This window comes from Scleropages formosus, chromosome 12 (assembly GCF_900964775.1).
Source record: "Scleropages formosus chromosome 12, fSclFor1.1, whole genome shotgun sequence".
Classification (NCBI taxonomy): domain Eukaryota; kingdom Metazoa; phylum Chordata; class Actinopteri; order Osteoglossiformes; family Osteoglossidae; genus Scleropages; species Scleropages formosus.
This window is the reverse complement of record NC_041817.1, coordinates 24,159,282-24,179,235: the sequence shown is the minus strand read 5'-3', so window position 1 is coordinate 24,179,235 and position 19,954 is coordinate 24,159,282. Positions and strand designations below refer to the sequence as shown.

General features: G+C 46.6%; 1 protein-coding gene across 2 annotated transcripts in view; it reads right to left on the bottom strand.

The window, feature by feature from the left end:
- Positions 1-19,954, bottom strand: part of itgbl1 (integrin, beta-like 1) — a 60,428-nt gene that overhangs the window by 27,026 nt on the left and 13,448 nt on the right. The window contains exons 3-7 of one of the 2 annotated variants that reach the window (XR_003798030.1): positions 11,753-11,899; positions 11,169-11,281; positions 8,881-9,021; positions 6,261-6,401; positions 4,508-4,654 (exon numbers count right to left, since the gene is read on the bottom strand). Coding sequence is in view for 1 of the 2 variants with exons in the window: in XM_029256667.1 (XP_029112500.1) it covers positions 4,508-4,654; positions 6,261-6,401; positions 8,881-9,021; positions 11,159-11,281; positions 11,753-11,899 (699 nt within the window). In the remaining variant the exon portion in view is untranslated. Of the gene's footprint in view, positions 1-4,507; positions 4,655-6,260; positions 6,402-8,880; positions 9,022-11,158; positions 11,282-11,752; positions 11,900-19,954 lie in introns of both variants that reach the window. The other variant, XM_029256667.1, reaches the window with a different exon arrangement.

Sequence of the window (19,954 nt, the reverse complement as noted above, 5' to 3'; positions counted from 1 at the left end):
TTACACATAGCGGGAAAAACATGTAAAATTGTGGTCATAACATAAAAATATGAACTGTGGAAAGATGCACATCTTAATCCACATGTATCCAAATCTCTCTCTCTCTCTCTCTCACACACACACACACACACACACACACACACACAGAGAGAGAGAGAGAGAGAGAGAGAGAGAGAGAGAGAGAGAGAGAGAGAGAGAGAGAGAGAGAGAGAGAGGTGATCCAATAACACTAACTCCACAGCAGAACCTCAGATTCATCATTTCATACCACACAGGAAACACACACTTCGGTGTGTAGGAATAAAAAGCTGTATTTAGGCAGCAGACGTATTGTATTTACTTTTTACTTTCTCTCAGAGCAGCAGACTGGGGTAACTGTACTTACAGCACTGTCTGTATATAAAATGTTAAGTAAATGGCCACATAAATCACAGTTTTGTGCTGTTCCCCATTTAGCTCCATCACACTCTGTCCACACACGGCTGTCACGGACACGCACACGATGAAATGTGGTGTCGCCACAAATTGTAAACACACACCTATCCTGACAGCAAAAAACACTTTCATAGCACAACCAAGTGATTAAATACAATTATGATTACTTTAACTGTACAAAATCGACTGGAAATTTTTCGCACTATCTCCCATATCTTTAGGCCTTCATTTATTAATTTGCGAACGCTCCTTCAGAAAGCAACTTCCAAGGATGGTGTACCAAATATTCTCCGGCTTCTGCTGAAAAATCGACTTAAGACAGTTTTGCTTTAGCTTTTTTTTTTTGGTTTGAATCAGTTTTTCTCTAAATGGAGCGGAAATGGGAACATCTGCCCCTGTGGCGTGAGCTCCAGGCTCTGCAGGGAAAGTATGAGCACTTTGTGGGTCAGTGGGGATGCTACGGTAGCACACAGTGTCCACCCCCGGCTGAACGTCACGTAGCGACATAGATCCTGCTGTGCAGATCACTACCTTTATAACAACCCTCATTTCGCTGACACATTTATCCATGGCAGCTTTTAATGTTGGGCTTCCACAACAAACTACTTTGGATAGTTTAAGCATTTATACTGCAGCGTCATTTTTATGGTATAAGTTCAGTGTAAATTCCTGATCAAGGGTACGAGAGTATGAGGTGGAATTTGAAACAGGGCCTTTTAGTTTACCAGGTGACCACGCTAAACCACTACGCTACCTGCCAGCCCACTCAGCGTGCTTTGTCGAGCTGCACAGCGGCGGGGGTGCGTCGGTCACGATGTGGCGTCACGTTTCCTGTTTGTTTCCTTGGGGGTTAAAAAGACACACGAGTGGAGAACAATAAATGTTCATCACTACAGTTCCTCTTTCCTTATATAGTGCAGAGGGAAAGACAAAGGATTTCTATGTGTCTTGTGCCAATTTGCTAATGCTACTGCTACTGCTGATGCTACCGCTAAAGCTAATGCTGCTGCTAATGCTACTGCTACTCATGGATTTACTGGTGTTAAGAAACGAAATGTTCCCTGCCTGGACTCTGTAAAACATTTTTACTGTACAGCTGGTCCAAAATAACAGGAATGCAGTATAATTATTAGTCCAAACTAACTGTTTTGCATATTGACCTCTCAAATGCTGATGTTTGCACTTAGCTACAGTTCAGGTTCCCCTCTCAACAGTAAACCAGCAAGAGCTCTGCTGGGACTCCGTAGCCAAGGTCTTTAATCATACGTCTAGCCTTCGCAACAACGTTTAGATAGAATCTGCTTGGTTAAAATCACAGACAATAAATTTGTTCATTGGGTCAGTTTTGTTCAAATTCCCTTTCAGCGTAACTGGCAGGTACTGTACGAAGCTGCTATTTTCACAGCTCGGCGTTTTTGTTAATGAACTACAGCTAATGAGCCAAACAACTTCCTGCTTTCTGAGAGACTTCGGATTTACAGTCCTGACATCTGCATTCATTTTTTACAGACATTTATCGTAGACAGCTGAGACGCGGACCTGCCACCTTGCACACATTGCAGTGGAAACTCCAAACTGGTCCAAACTGGTCCAAACTGGTCCTGCAGAGCTCCCGGGACGCCTGTGAAGTATCCCAGTGTAGCACCTCTGGGTTAATTACTTCTGAAAATGTTATTAATTCTCCCCACTCTGGGACTGCAGAGCTCTCCACGGTTACTCTGGGTGCCTTATTTAAAAACATGTTAATCCCCACCGGCCGACACATGAGGACCTTCATCCATCACATCGGCGGTGGCTTGTTGGTCCTCTTTGGGCTCTGCACACTAGCAGCTGGTTCCGAGACCACATGAAGGGCATTTACAGCATATTTGTCTGCCGCTAACTTGACTGTTCATGTCAAAAACAAAAAATATAGCGTCAACTGAAATTACTCGTAATTTTGATGACAGTCAACCACAAATGTGCACAGCACAGGTGGTCCTTGATTTACGACAAAGTTCCGTTCAGACAATCCAGCCCTAAATTGACTTTGCCTTAAGTCCGAAATGCCCTTATATGAGCCATAAAGATCATATAAACAATTAACACTGTATCGTGGAGATTTTTTCCACTAATTTTGCACATTATTAATGGTAAAATAACACTGATTTATAATAATAATATACATTACAGTATTATCGTTATATTTTGATATTGCTCTATTCCTTTTCAGCACCACCAGAACACCCAGTTATTCACTTGCTAGCCATTTTCAACAAAAAAAAAAAAACTTGAAAGGCATCCAAAACAAAACATTTTGTACACATAATACAATCGCTGCTAGAAACCGAACGCTGACAGAGACCCGAACAATAACAATTATACAACCAGCCGATGTTATCCTACAGTAGATGGAGCATTATCACTAGACGTTATGACCAGTTGTCGGGACTTGAAAATAAGACAATAAAGTTAATGAGACAGCCACCGTAGGTCTGGGTGGTTGCAAGTCGCACATATTGTCACTTAAGGACTATGCGTGTTTCCAAAGGCTTAAAAACCGTTTGAAGGCAGGCAGCCAAAATGTGTGTTTTAGTTACAATAAAGGCAATAAAATAAATGGAAAAAGCCTTTAACATAGGCCAACATTTTCTTAACTAACTGGCTGCAATGGCGCTGCTGATTGCGCAATGATCTAGAGTAAGCAGAATGAGACGTAAACCAAAATGTAGTTAAAGGTCAGAACAGAAAAGCGACGAGATTCCGCTGTCATTGTACAAATAACCTCACGGAAGGTTGAGCTCATCAGACTTCAATTACCTCCGCATTACAGTGGTGGCGAAAGGCCATTTCCAATCTAGCCCTCTATTCTTAGCCGGGGACAGAGAAACAATTTCTTATTTTGGTAAATCAGAGCTGTGACTTGTGCGTATTGGGATTTGTTTCTGTCTGCTCTGCCGCTGTCAGACATCATTACTCTCACGTGTCCGGTCTGTCCCCACAAAAGGAGAAACCTCTCAAGAATTAGAGGTGGACTCATCGGCGCCCCAAACACCACCGATGGCCCGAATGACCCACCATTGATGAGACTCACAAGGAACGTATTCTGCACGTTGACAAAGGGATGATTACGCGGTGAAACAGTGTGCTGAAAACCAGCAGCACTTGGCAATTTTGGAGCTCAGGGGAGGTTCTGGCCGGGTTTTGATGCCAAAACTTGAATTTGCAGCGGAGAGAATTTAAGGTGGGAAGGACCAGCTGATTTGTTTCCCCAGTGAAGAAGGCATGGGGTGTGAGTGAAATCTCCACATGGGCTGAAATCATTATGGGAAGGAGAAAGGGGAGTCAAAGTCTTGGTCTGTTTGGTCTTGTATGTACCAGGATGTGAGGGTCAGTGTGTGCTGGCAGTGGCTGAAAAAAAGAGTACATTTACGTCAACATGCAAAGCTACTTATACTGATTTGCCCAGTGATACATCTGGGTAATTCTTACTGTTTCAGTTCAGGGAAAGTACCATGATCAAGTGTACTATGCCAGGATGTGATTCAAACCCAGGTGCAAAAGTTGGCAGCTCTAACCACTACGCCACCTGCTGCCCCTACCCATTCCCCACAACAAAAAAGAGAATGCTACTACTGTCATACTTAATTTTCAACGCAATAATTCCTCTATTAATTTATGGGCATTTTTCTAGAAGAGAGTCCTTAGCTTAGTGAGTCATTAGACTCGTGAAGGTGGTCTGTGACCTAGAAAAGGTTAAGAACTTCTGCTTTCGACTGACCAAAAACAATCCACCCCAAAACAGGCTTTCCTACCAAAAGGAATGATTAATAGCATCATCAGCCAGTAAAAATGAAACAATAAATAAGGCACAGTCTAATCTAAAAATACTGAAAAAAACCTCTCCGGGACTGGCCAGACTCATGGACATTACTTATCCTGGCGAAATTATGTTGTAGTTCTGGCACATGGCGAGTGAGCGAGTTCCGCCGACTGTGATGATGAGGAAGAGGGCCCAAAATTTTGTTCACGATGAAAGTGAGGCAAGTTCTGCACTTTGCCACAGGGGGAAACGGAGCCTAGGGTTGATTACCTCTCCCGGAGCAAGGCATGCCGGAGGTCCCCTGACACCGCTTGAGGCTGACCTCGGGGGAGAGGCGGCAGGACAGCGGGTGCTCGCACTTCTTGCCCGTCCAGCCCTCTTTGCAGTCGCATCTCCCGCAGTTGCACTGCCCGTGACCTTCACTCCACACAGAAGAGAGAGAAGGGGGAGAGAGGGGCACTGATTGTCCGCTGGCCCCCCATGAGTCGGACACAGTAATGGCTGGGTTCACGCGGCGGTCTGGGGGACGAGCACGTGTTCTCACCCTGTTCCTTAATGATGGGCTCATGTGGAAATGGCCGGCTTGGCCCGGAGCTTTTTATAACACCCATCTAACAGCCAAAAGCAAAGGGTTTTTTTTGTCATTTGACTGACATGATGTGAAGTAGCATATACCGAAGAGCTCGGAAAGCGAGAGAACATTACCCACAGATGACAGGATGTAAATGTCATTATCACAAATGGGAACTACCAGCCACTGCTTATTAAAATACAAAAAGGAGAAATGCCATCTATGGCAGAAATGAAATAAATGCATTATCAATATTATGTTCTCTGAGATGTACGTCACTTTGGAGAAAAGCGTCTGCTGGATGAATAAATGTAAATGTACTTAATGTTCCTGCCTTGGGAAGGCATGTTTTCATGTGCCATTCTGAGAACGGGAAATGCAACCGAACCCGTTATCTGCATGAAAAATTCAACAGTTACCTTTAATTTGCATCATTTACATGGCGATTTTGTATAATGGATACGATGTGGCAGGACCAAGCAAAACAGGGAGGAAAAATATTTTAAAATAACAATTCAATATGAGTATGCAACTGAATTGGCTCAGCAAGATGAAACACTTTGGCCTTTCTTTGTGTGTGTGTAGAAGGGATATGTTTAAGATCATGGAAATGGGGAAAGAGTGAATAGGGTAGCAGGAAGGAGTCTGGCTACGCCCACTTCTGGCCGAATGGGCTCAGTGAGAGGAAACGAGCACCAGGTGTGGCCAATTCTGCATAACAAAAACTTTATAAAGAGATGGGCGGGCAAGTTTTACTCTTCACCTCTCTCTCTCTCTCTCTCTCTCTCTCTCTCTCTCTCTCTCTCTCTCTCTCTCTCTCTCTCTCTCTCTCTCTCTCTCTCTCTCTCTCTCGTGTCTTTTGTGGGGGTGAGGCTGGGATAAACATTGGTTGTAAGTAAAGATTGGAAGTTTGGGGCACTGTGTTTAAGTGAGGGGATAAAGTGAAATGAGAAAGAATTTGATGGCTTTGTTAAATGTCTGCTTTAAATTGTTCACATCCTGCACTACTAACTCATACTTGAATCTCAGTAGTTGTTTGGTTAGAGTAATTTGACTATGATCTGTTACTATTATTTAATATTTCTGGGGAAAATGAGTTAAACTTGCCGTAAGTTCACCCAGCACGGCTCCTCGCCGGATCACTCTGTGAACCCGACATAGAAATGTGTACATCTGTTTCTAATAAGTCTTATTTAGCCAGCCTTAAAAAAATGTCTCTCTTGTTTTAATGGAAATGTTATATATTGAGAGATGGCAATGGGTTTTCTTGCTGCTCATACCAAACTAATCATTAGGTAGCGGGACCTCATACTGAGCATGGAATCAGTAAGTACAAATTTGTTGCTGTGCTAAGGGGTGAGGGAATGCGACGGTGTAGGGATGCAGCAGTTGGTGCACTGGATCAAGGTGGGCGGCGATCAAGCATGATGCTCCCCCATTTCCCCAATTTACCAGAGCAGAAGTCGTCGGTGTATCTGTCGTAGGTGGAATGGCAGCTCCTCTCATCGCACTCGCAGGTATCCCCATGGATGTCGCCCCACTCCCCCGAAGGGTCCATGTCGTAGCATGTGCACTCCCCGCAGACGCACGTCCCTGAGGTTCCCCCCAACACAAAGACAGGCAGACATTAACATACTGATGACTGTAGTTACACAGGGTGCATGCTGTTTTAAAACCCTACTGAGTTCCATGAGAACCATCGCTCCCCAGCCCCTCTTCTGTCTCAAGCATCCCCCCAGTCCCCTCCCAAAAAGTAATCTCAGTGCAGGCTACACAGGGCCACTTAATTATGTGCATAAAGAGGGTTCCTTGTGGGCAATCCAATCCCTTTTCCGATGGATTATTTTGCTTATGGGCAGGGGTCACAGGTGGTGTTGCCAGCAAGTGCTCAAGAGGCCCATCTTATACCTCTCCAATAAACGCTGAATAAACCCATAACCGGGGAAGTGTTGATACATTGACAGATGGATGGAAACTTTATTGATCAGAAAGGAGATTAAATAAGGCAGCAGCAGCACATGTACAGCAAGCAGTGATAAAAAATGCTGGAGTAATGCAGGAATTGAGAAATAGAGGAACCCATTAGCAGTGAATAGTACACAAAATACACATGGGACGCAAATAAAAGTCACCGCTAGTGACACCTCAATACCACTCAATAAAAGGCTGCTACTCTGATGGCATGAAGGCTCACTTTATATTCTGATTTTATTTATATATATAGACAAAATATACATGTCTTATAGTGGCATATATTTCAGACCCAGAAAGAGAGAAGTGCTCTGTTTTTTATTTATTAAAAATCACATTTTCCACTCTCAGCAAGGAAGAAGGACAGACTGATGTGTCCTATTTGAGAAGCACATGATCAGGGATGAGATCAGAAAAGAATCACAGTCTGAATTAACCTGTGACTGTGATGGATGTGTCAGTGGAAGGATGTTAGGTGGGAGGTGGAGTCTCAGGTGGTCTCTTTAAAAGCCCCTCCCCTCTTGTCATGAATCAAAAGCCTTGACACCAACAAGCCCAGTTTAATTTGTCATTGATGGGGTGGGGGGTAGGGCAGGGTGACCGGTCAACGGGCAGGGTGACCGGTCAACTGACAGGCTGTGATTCACGCCACTGAGCACTTGGGGTAGTTCCTGATCCAGAGATGTTTCTCACATAACTGCTGCTGTCATCCCTCATCTATTGTACCCGGGACAGATCATCATGATCATCAGTAACCAGCAGACGGCATGAATAGCTTCATACTCATACTTTAATAATAAAAGAGCGGAGTGACTGAGCTGTGAGCTGTAGGGCGATGCCGGTACATTTCCTTAGTAGGAAGCTATAAATGTCCGGATCGATTTGTGTCAAATGATTGGATGGATTATAAATGGCAAAACCACAAGAGTTACAAGAGTTACAGTGCTGAATGACTGCCCTGAATTCTGTTGATCTCCATCTATCCCCATCCACTCATCTATCTGTACCCATCCATGGATCTATCCATCCATCCATCTATACCCAAGCACCCATTGTCAGTAACTGCTCTCCAGCGCAGGGTTGGTCTGGAAGTTCAGTTCCACTACATGCAGTCTTTAATCATAGCAAATGCTGGTCCGACCCCATTAAACTTCCTGTGCATTGCTGTGACCTCCTGCAGAGCGTTTCTTTTATTTACTTATTTTTTTGCAGGTTTTTGGAGGAGTGGATGCAGTGGGGGCGGGGGGGATTGTTTGTTGCACTCCAGTGATTCTGGCTGCTGGGGGGAACCTGCAGCCAGGAAAAGGGGGCAGGTTTCTCGTGAGAAGCTCAATCCCGTTGATCAGCGACGCACCGAGGACAGTCCATAAATCATTCGCTCAGGTTTCTCTTCATTTTTTCCCTCTTATTCTTCTGCTCTCAACCAGAGCGCAGAGCGTGTGCCCCGTGACATGTGTGTAGCATGTGCTGCAAAAATAAATAGGAACCAGAAAACGGAACGAACGAACGCTGCCCTTGTCGTATCAATCAATGAAGCCCACCCGTGCGGGACGATGGGAAAAGCACAGCACGGGTCAGTTTACGCTTGAACCCGCGCTCGAAATTCGGATCAAATCGCAGACCGCCAACTGGACCTTCCTCGTTTGCTCACGATTCACGTTAAGGGTGGTTCGCGAAAGCTCCCGGGGTTACGCAGCTGCATGTTAACCTGCCTTTCCCGTATTTGTCGACGAGACGAGGGTTTCCCCGTCTCCTCGCGCCAATTGGCCCGGAGCCAAAAGGCACCATCTCATCCGTAATTGTGAAATATGGAGCCTCGCACCCTAGGAGAACAAAACGAGGTTCCATTCCTCTATGGCTATTCGTAGTTGCTTGGCGCATCCTCGTTCCCTCACGGTTCCGCCTGAAAAGCAAATGTCCAAAGTGCTTCAACCGCACCAGTAATGGGGCCCAAATGGCCTTACTGGGAGGACGGCGAGGCGCAATTGGGTTAGACGTACTGACACAATCTTGATGACGGATAATACATTCAATGCCTTTCTTCCCCCTCCCCTCTCTTGTGGCGTCAGCTCCTGAATTTAAAGTGCTCTTTAAGACGTACCTCGGTTGCTACAGATCTTGCCATCTGGAGACGTGCATCTCTTCTTGCTCTCCCATGGGCTGATGTCACACTGGAACTCGCATTTATCTCCATGCCAACCGGCGTTGCAATAACAGTTTCCACAGTAACACTTTCCATGCCCTGAAACCAGAGTGTGTTCAGAGAGAGGAAACATGACTTCACGTGTTTATTTTTTTACCCCCCCTTGCCTTTTTCACGGCACTTAATCCTCTCCTGCACCATAGACTCCTGCTGCTCCCGTGTTAAACACATTCCCCACTGCATTAAGGGAAAAAGGCGCCTGGTGTTCATGTGAATGTCAGTCAGCTACTCGTTGAATTAATTTGCCTGGAACAGATTCGGCCTTCGTTTGACAATATTATTTCCTCTCGTTTGAAAATCCTCAAAAGTCCTCATTTTTCTCCCCGTATAAACCCAGAGACCTTGACAGAGAAACATGAGCAGTTACTGTGTGTGATACAATGAACCATCTCAGATTTTTTAAAAAATGATACATCCTGTATGACAATTTCAGAACCAAGGGCAGCTATTTAGGATACTGTGGTACTAATTTACATTTATTCATTTAGCTGATGCTTTTCTCCAAAGCAACTTACAATGTGAAGATTACAATTATTCACCCATTTATACAGCTGGGTAATTTTACTAGAGCAATTCAGGGTAAGTACCTTGCTCAAGGGTACTATAGCCAGAGGTGGGGGTCAAACCTGCAACCTTTGGGTCCAACAGCAACAGTGCTAACCTCTACACTACCAGCTGTCCTGGTGATTAAGTATTATGTGAAAGATGTGAAAGTACTGAACTGAATGAACATATATATGTATACAAATGTGTGTGTGTGTGCAGTATGCATGTACAGTGTATATATTGTGGCGCACAGCGCTCTGGGTGGATGGGGCGAAGAAGGATGCACAGGCCATGTTCATAACGAACATTTCCTTAGAACACCAGCACGCAGGGAAATAATGCTCTCGGTCCAAGGACCCCTTTTCTTCAAGGACGTGCAACTCAAGCCAGCCTTCCCAGCCTGCTTGGCACCTCCAGGTTTTTTCCACACACTCCCGAACACAGCCACCCTCTCACAATCCCTGGAATTCCCCCCAGTGGTTGAACACTTTTTTTTTTTTTTAACAATTTACCCGGAATCCAACTATTTACAACAGACCAGTTTCACCTCAAGCTCTCAGTAACGCAGGTCCTTACAATATAAATACAGATAACGTAGTGGCTTGAGGCATCACCTTGCAAATAAGGGTCCTGGGTTCAAATCCCATTTCCCACCGTAGTCCTCTTTATCACGGTATTTACCCTCAATTGATACATTAAAAATGATCCGGCTGTCCAAATGGGCAAATCACTGCAAGCATCTTAGCGTACAAACACAACCCTATAAGTTGCTTTGTATCATTCAAGGTGGATGGAGAAACTGAAATGCATGTATAGAGAGAAAGAGCTGCAGTCCATTATTTATTTGGTCAGGTCTTTCTTCCATAGCAATTTACACTGATTTACCCATGTATACAGCTGGGTAATTTTTACAGTTCACGGTAAGTTCACTAATCAAGGGTACTGCAGCAAGAGCAAGGACTCAAACCTGGTCTTTCTGGTGCGAAGCATCTCCTCTAACCACTGTGTCACCTGCTGCCCTTCACCACATTTAAGACCACAGGTCATAAAACCTTAATTTAAAGAAATTTTGCATCAAAAATCAAACGTGATGTTATATCAGTTTTTCAATCAAAAAAAAAAAAATTATTTGTATTCCATATATATATATATATATTGTGGGGGGGTGTGATGTCACAGCGGGTTTGGCCAGGGCCTGCCCTGCGGTGGGTCTGGGGTTCGAGTCCTGCCTGGGGTGCCATCTGCGGTGTGACCCCTTCCCCTTCAGCCCAGCACCCTGTGTCGCCAGGTTAGGGTCCGGATTGCCGTGACCCCGCTCAGGACAAGCGGTTGTGGACATTGTGTGTGTGTGTGTGTGCGTGCGTGCGTGCGTTTCACATCTCTTGTTAATGTATTTAGTACATATTTGTATGCATTTCAAATGTAATGAACATTTACATTCATGTGAACCTAATATGTAATTATACTTGTACTATACAACATATAACATATGTAATTTGACAGCTTTCCACCATGCCACTATGCCTGTGCTGCCCAAATGACACCTTTCGCACTCGCGCCAGGCAGGGACAGCATCCCGCAGCACCGTGGCCCACCAACGGGCTGGAGCAGAGTGCGGCCGCGGGCGTACCTCCACACACCTCGCCCGTCTCCTCGTCCAGGCACTCGCCGTCATCGCACTCGCAGAAGCGGCCGCTGACGAGGCCCCTGCCGTCGGGGTCGTTGCACACGCAGCTGCCGCAGCGACAGGAGCCTGCGGGGCGGAGACAGGGGGCGCCCGTCAATAATAAACCCCGCCCCTGGCGCCCGGGGAAGCATCTGTGAGCCAGCTGGTGTCCTGCCCGCCCCATCCAGTGAGGACCAGACACAAAGATGACCCTCATGTACATTTATTCATTTATCTGACTCTTTTCTCCAGAACAACTTATAATGTTGAGCTACTTACAATTATTTACTCATTTATATAGAGTAGCTTTACTGGAGCAATTTAGGCTAAGTACCTTGCTCAAGGGTACTACAGCTGGACATGGGATTCAAACCTGCAACCTCAGGGTGTAAAGGCGGCAGCTCTTTTAAAAGCCCACTCGTGCGTGGGCTTTTATTCAAAGCTGCGCCATTCACCTGAGCCTCCCGCACAGCCAGAACGCTCGAAGGCGGGAAGCGGAAGCTCTTCGGGCGAGGGACTCTCAGCTGCACGCTCACGGTTGGAGAAAGCGGCACTCGCCTGCGTTGGAGCAGATCACTCCTTGAGGGTTTCGGCACAGCTCTTTACTCATCCTCTGCGAGAGGTCGCAGTTGTCCCGGTACTGGCACGCCTCGCCGTACCAGCCGTCCTCGCACACACACTTCCCGCAGTCGCAGGTGCCGTTACCTGAGGGAGAGCGAGCAGGAGACACGCAGGTTAATAGGAAAAAAAAACCACGAGAGCGGCCCTCCGGGCCACCGGGCCATGTTCTGCCCCCCCCACGCACACCGCCACATTACCACGGTAACCGCTCCGAACGAAGATAAGCAGGACGTGTGCGACCTGCCGCTCCGCAGGCCTCCGTCCCTCAGCGAAGCGGCGCGGTTCGAAGGCCGAGCGGTGGAGGCGACCGTGAAGCGGAACGGCGCCGGCGGGCTGCGGCGGCGCACTATCGCGGTCCAGCCGTCCTGCTTCGCCACGGCAAGAACGTACGGTTATCTATTCAATTACTGCGCAGAAGTGTGTGCGTTACGCCTTTGGGCCAGCGCGCTCTTAAAGGGATTCCGAATTTTACACTTCCCCCGGTTCCCCTTAATATTTAAATTCGATATCTCCGAAACAAAATACATGGGTGTTTTAATCCTTCTCCGTGACAGTTTCGGAGAGTCGGTTTGAGCCGAGAGACAGTCGGTGTGCGCCGACCGTGGCGGGGGTAATGATGGGAAAAAGGCCCGTCTAATAGGCTTAAAAGATTCTAACACCTTAAAACACTTGATTGATGGACAAAAGCGAGCTTAATCCAACACCATCGAAACGGCTGCTGTGGTTCGGTGGCGGCGTTCGCCCGTCCCTTTGTGCAACGTGACGACAGCGGGCGGCCGCAGAGCCGCTCTTCCTAACGATGGCGTTCGCCGTCTTCACCGCGGTATTTGCGATCGCTTCGTGCGGTACAAACCGGACTTTCAAATTCATTAAAATATACGTGGTCCTATATAAGCAGTATTGGGTATTAGTCAGAGGGAAGATGGGTTATTGGTCTCAATCCTTATTAATATTCATATCACAAATTATACTGCAGACCCCACTACAGAGGGGACCTGAACTTTTTTTTTTTTTTTTTAAGTGGATTGAAAATATATATGTTACAGGAGCCAATTTTTACTTCATTCATTGTCGACAGGCACTTTTCTAGGGCAGGGTCACCATCGTCCGGAGCCTATCCTGAAAACTTACTGTGCGAGTCAGATACCAGTCCAGCACAGGACTATCACACTCAGATTCTCTCTTTCACACACACACAGAGACAAAGGATAAATTACAATTGACCAGTCAACCTGAAACACATGTCTTTGGATTGTGGGAAGAAACCAGAGCACCTTCAGGAAGCCCATGCAAACACAAGTAAGACGCACAAACTCGGCACGCTCGTTCGGATTCAAGCCGGCATCTGAACCCGTATCCCAGGAGTTTCGAGGCACCAGCGCTACCCGCTGTGTCACCTGGGAGTCTTCTTATATCCACTTCACCGACTGCTTTGGACGTTCAGCGTGTAATTTCCCTGTGACCCCAGAACCTGCTTCAAGTTCAATTATCACAACAGCTGGAACATTCCGGATGACAGAGATAAAACGTAAAAATGTCCTTTCATTTCCTTTGTCTCAGATTGTGTCCATAATGGCCAACCTGCACAAAATGTTAGATGAGTCACAGAGCTGTGCTGTCGGGACGCCGCTCGGTTCTGGCAGAAACCGAACGATTACAGCTACGTACTGCATTCAAGGGCCGTTAATAAGGCCACGAGGGTAACGAGCGACCGATGCTTAAAGGTCATTCCGTATGTTTTGAAACGAAAAGACCCAGATGTTTGGTTGGATGCCTCTTACATTCGTCGCTCGACCCTGTGAGGCCCCGGACAGGGAATCGGTTCGCTGCCGGCGAGTCGACCCAAAGGTCCGGATCCAACACCCTTCACCGCGGCCGCAGTGGCCTTTTGGGAAATACACAATTAGTGTTTGGCTTAATTACCGTTTGATTGCACTCCCTCTTTTGTTTTAGCGGCAATGCATGTTAACACCGCCTGTCCTGAATTTCACAGGAAACTTCACAGTCAAACGTACAAAACTGTTTTACCCACTATGTATAAATTCTCTTTATTCAGGGATTAAATTGCATACCTGTCCCAGAACTGGAACAATATTTATATTTGTTTTCATAACGTTTCCGCTATAAACCCGGGTCCTTGAAAGGCAGTATTTTTGTTTAAAATCTAATAAAGGTTTGCTTATGTATTGTCTCCATCACTATAGGGATGAGGATTAACTTTGGCTGGGCTGCAGCGACTGCTCTTTGCCGATTGCTTTTCGGTCTTTACTGTGCTGTGGAAACTGCTGCACGTATACGGGGGGGGGGAGTATTTCCATGGCAGACTTCAGAAATAAACGTAAATAACGCGGTAAAACAAAACCTACATTTCCAATCGCGCTGTAGAAATAAACATGGCCAGGTCGGCCGGGGTTGTATTTTTCCCAGGAATAAAGTGAAAAAAGGTAGGACCGTTAATTTGAAGGAAGGAAACGGAGTATTATGGGCTATACTTTAAAACTGACCTCGAGGTCTGGAGTCCAATCGCTCTTTCCATTAACACTTTCCCGTGATTTCAGTAACATATACACTCCAAAATGCAGATGCGATTATAACAAATAGCCAACTTTGCGTCTTAGTGTCGGTAATTATTTTTCCCACGAGCATTACTTCACTTCGCGCCGGTTTTCACGAGACAGAAATCATGACAAGCGCATTGGACGATGGGAAATTAATGCAAATATGAGGAACGCATTTAGCCGGAACTCCACCGGCCCTTCTGGAATACCGTCCCAGCCCATCCATCACGCCCTTTCCAAGTCCACTTCAAGGGCTATCCATCAGTCTTAATGGTATCCTTGCCCCGCTGTTGTATTTGTGATTAAAAATGCCCAGGATGCTTGATTCGAACCTTCAGATATTTTATAGTACTGCTTTGCAGTCAAAGTGGGACACAAGAAGTGATTCAATCCATCATTCCGCTGTGAAATATTATCCAGTCTATCATGTATGAATAAGTGCAGAAGTCTCTCAAGGATGTGGGAGCCGTGCGCTTTCGACGAATTTCGTGTCCATAGGGTTACCGTAAATATTTTTACGAGAAATTTTGGGATTTCTAGACTCGCCGAGATCCCGACGCCACTTTGCATTGGTTTCCACGAGCCTGAGGTCACGGCAGCGTCGCGTGTGAGGGGTCGGAGCCATTGCCTTTCAATCAAAGGACCTGGGTTCGAATCCCACCTCCCGCTGTGATGCCCTTTACTGAGGTACTTACCCTAAACTGTCACGGTGGACATTGCCCTGCTGTATATGTGGAAAAAAATACTTTGAAGTAGCTTTGTGTAAGCACCTACTGACTTGTACATTCTGATTTGGAGAAAAGCATCAGCTGAATGAATAAATAAGAGCATCTGGTGGAATAGTGGTTAGAGCTGCTCCTGCTGAACCCAAAGGTTGTGGGTTTGAATCCCAGTTGTAATACTTACCCTAAATTACCCAGCTGCACAAACGGATAGCTAATTGTAAGTCGCTTTGGAGAAAAGCGTCAGCTACATGAGTAAATGTAATAAATAATCCACTCAAACCCTTCTGTTAGCTTATTATTAATGCGTTTTCCGAACCTAGCTTCGACAAAACAAATTCTGGAAATGGACACACTTCCCACAAGAAAATGTGTTATAGCCAGAAAAATGACGCAAAAAAAAAGTCTCCCGATTGTGTACGGACACCCCGCCTACCGGGAGTGCGTCCGTGGAATGAGACACGGTTATCAATTGGTGCAAAATACATATTTCTGCCCCGATGGCCAGCATGTAAAAACGAATATTTTCTGCCAGGCTCACCTTAATTTAGCCATTGTGCAAGAGCACAATGTGTTATTGATGCCTGGAGAAATGTGAAATGATACTGTACTCCATCTGCTCTAACGGAGACAAAACAGCCATCGCCTCAAGGTATTCAGACTTTTACAAAAAAAAAATATATAAATATATATTATTTCTTGTCCATCAAATGAAGTGACCGTCGTGAGCGAGACAAAGCAATGACCGCAAGCTAAATATCGCCAAGATGGAAGGGCCTGCAGAGGAAAACCAGCGGGGTCGTATTTTAATTTTCAATATATCACTTTACAGCACGAATCCCCCAGAGCTGCCCAAAGGAAAATACGAATATGATGGGAAAATCCAAACGCTGATCACACACGTACGAGAGCGGCGCCGGCGCACATCCTCCCACAGCGTTTCATTACACGCGCGCCAATGCAGAAACGTTATCAATTTTCATTTTCGGCGCACGCTTCCCCTGCCGTGCGCCTCACGCCTGCGGACGGCCGCTCCCGCCGGAGGGGGGGGAGGATCGGGTGCGAGAAAACGGACATCTTGATAAATTAATTGGGTGCCTTTAGTTCTTAACCCAGGAAGAGTGGGCTGCCGCTTGCAGGCTGTAATTTACTCAGTGTCTCTTTGTAGAAGGGAGGCGAACGGGCCCAGAAAGGCATGAATCACCCTGGAGAGCAGCGAGAACCACTAATAGGTGATGCATCTCTGCCATTTGGGCCGAGGTGCAGCGCTGCAGCTACTTTTAAGACTCACTTCTGTTTCTTTTTTTGCTTTTTTTCCCTCCCCCCACCATGAACCAGACGCCGTGCATTTCCGCCCATTTCACATGTTTCCGGCTTCACATTTTCAGGAACGTGCAGAAGGAGCAGACGCAGGAAGGGGCTCTGTTTGCAGAAGCTCCGAAGCGATTACAGCCTTGTGGAGTTAAGGAGCGACGAGGGAGGGGTTTCTCCCTTAGATACTTATCTTGGGATTGAGCCATTCTGAGAGGGATTATTACTGTATTGGCCTATATTTACTGTAACTGTGTGTGTGTGTGTCTGTGCACGTGTGCTTGGAGATGAGCAGAGGACAATGTGAGCCCTGGTTACTGCTGGGTGGTGTAATAACATGCAAATGTCCTGGATTCACCGTAAATCCCGTTATACTGCATTCAGCTCAGTATTTCCATTTGTTTTACTCTATTACTTTTTTCCCCTCCAAAGCAGCTTATAATGTCAAGGTATGGAATTCTGGTGGTTATTATTTATTCGTTCAGCTGACACTTTTCTCCAAAGCACCTTAGTTTTACAATGTACACTAAGCTACTTACGCTGATTTACCGTTCATCGAGCAGGGTAATTTTTACTGTATCAATTCAAGGTAAGCACCTCGATCAGGGGTACTGCAGCAGGCGCAGGGATACAAACCCAAATCTTCACCGCTATGCCACCTGCTGGCCCTAAGCACACTGCCTTCCTTTAAAATCTTACAATAAAACCACAAAGCCTCACTATGAAATGTTTCCGTAGATACAATGTGGGCAAAATTCTTAATTTCTTCTGTTTCTCTCTTGTGCCGTGAAACGTGACGATCGTGACGGTGTCAGAAAAGTCCAGGCAAACACAAAGAGTCCCATTATGCAATACGCTGCTGTGTCCCTTGTGACGCGTGACATATGAAATCCATTCACCGCCCTTTTGTGCTCCATCATTTCAAACGTGGTGTACGGTAAAAAATAAATCTTTGGCACGACCCGCCTACCGTGTAGTTTAGCGAACGGAGCCATAAAACATTTACAATGAGCCTGCGTGTCGATATTAACTCGAGGAAACGTGAGTTTTCCTTCGTACGGCACAGTGGCTTATTAGCCGGCACATTTTTACTCCCTCATTTACCTTGTTCAACTACTGCGTCAATAAAGCAGGGAGGAATTCCGAGAGCAATTACCGCCCCCTTTGTTTCTCCACTAATTTTGTGAGTCCATGCGTGAAATAGCAGCTCGCTGCCCTGTGTCCTGTACAGTCGGGGGGGGGGGGGGGGGGGACACCTGTCTGGGGCAATAACTCACCTCACCACTTTTCGAACAGCAGGAGCAGGAGAGCGAGGCCCAGAATTCCTTCCTCCAGCCCTGGTCACCTCATTAGGCAGCGAGCAGGAGGACATCGAGCAGAAACGCACAAAAAAGGCAGGATGTCCGAGTCAGGAACCAGACTCCGCTGAACATCAGCATCGGTGCGATTCCCCCTTTATCGTTATTAATGGGCTGCTTTCTGGTGGAAAGCATTTTGGCCACATTCCATTTACATTTATTTATTTATTTATCAGACACTTTTGTCCAAAGTGTCTTCCAATGAACTCTATGTAGTGTTATGAGCCCACACACCTTATTCACCGCAGTGACTTACACTGCTAGACACACTACTTACACTGGGTCACTCATCCATACATCAGTGGAACACACACACTCTTATCTGTCACTCACACGCTATGGGCATGTCTTTGGAGTGTGGGAGGAAACCAGAGCACCCAAAGGAAACCCACACAGACACAGCGAGAACATGCAAACTCCACACGGACTGAGTGGGGATCCAACCCACATTCTCTCGCACCACCCAGATGTTGTGAGACAGCAGCACTACTTGCTGGGCTGCCGTACTGCCCAACTCTGGCCTCGATCCCATAAATAAAGTGTCACTCGTAAGCCTCAGTCTAACCAATAAGTGCAACACACACTGGTATTTACTATAGACAAAGATTTGTTCCGTATTTTTATTTATCGGACGTGTTTCTTCAAAGTGGCTTACGGTGTTAGGGTTTTATGTTATTGTGTACCTACAGTTATTTACCCTTCATTTACCACACACACAGTGAGCGCCATTAAATGGGAAAAACAGGCAGGAAAGTTCCGGTGCGGCTGTGAGGAGACAGTCCACTCTCACACAGCTCAGCTGGTGAAGATGATGCCGTGCACACCTCAGACTGGGACGCCGTGAGGACTGCGGCCCGAAGAGGCTGCAGACGGGGACGGAAGTTCTCCAGATTGAGTTCAACCAGTCGACATTTGGGGTCTGGCCCGGGGCGGGTGGGTTCAACAAATCCAGAACCAAAAAAACGTTGACGGAAAAGGGTAAAGGTCAGCAGCAAACTGATCAACCAACTACAGTCGTCCACCTACTGGGTCCACTTGATGACCTATACAACTACAATGTTTTCACTTCCCTCCTTTTTCACTTTTCTCCATCCTGACAAAATAGAACAGGGAGCAAAACTTCTCTTTTATCGCTAATAATTTACCCATTTGTACAGCTGGGTAATTTTTACTATATCAGTTCAGAGTAAAAACCTTAATTACATGTAGAATTTCATCTCAGGTCCTTTGACTGTAAGGCAATAGCATTAATAGTGTCTGTCCAAGAGTAGAAAACACACACACACACACACACACACACACACACACACACACACACACACACACACTGTCAGAAGCCACTTATCCCAAGCGGGGTCGCGGAGAACCGAAGCCTAACCCTGCAACACGGGAGGGGACGCACCCAGGACGGGACGCCAGTCCATTGCAAGGCACCCCAAGAAGGACTCGAACCCCAGACCCGCCAGAGAGCAGGACCCGGCCAAACCCGCTGCACTAGTGCACCCCCCACGAGTAGAAAACAGCGTACTGTAATTTTTACGGTGTTTTGAACAGCTAAACTCCGAAGGCTCTCGGTACAGATCCTCGCTCTCTCGGACTCCGTTGACATGCCGGTCCTCCTTTCCCTTGGGGGGGGGTTGTGGGTTGGGGGGAGGGTTTTGCTGCAGCCTTTTCCTGCTGCTTCTGATGCCCGACATCACCGAGCGCCGTCCCCCTGACCTATGTGCTGTGTCCAAGTCGCTATAAAACATAAATGAGATATAAGCGGCAGCAGGTGTCCAGCGGGCAGCAGCCCCAGCAGAAATGTCAGGAGCGAACAGGCGCTCATCTGCAGCAGGTGGCGGCTGGTTAAAAAACTGGACTCGTAACCAAAGGCGTCGCGATCCCGGGGCGGGGGGTGGGTTGCAGTCCCGCTGACGGGGCCGTAACCTGAACTGCCTCAATAAACAGGAGACGCACAAATTGAACGCCTCCCATTTGCATTCACCCCCCGAGCGATGCTGTCGGACAACACGGGACTCCAGAACGCGTTCGGCCCGAACGGGAAGGATAAGCGCGTAAATTCTGGAAATTGTTTGGCTGAAGTCCAAAGTGACCGTCCAATCAGGACTGACCTAATGGTTATTCTTTAGCTCCCTAAATCCCACATTTATTTACTTAGCAGATGCTTTTCTCCCAGGCAAAAGTGCG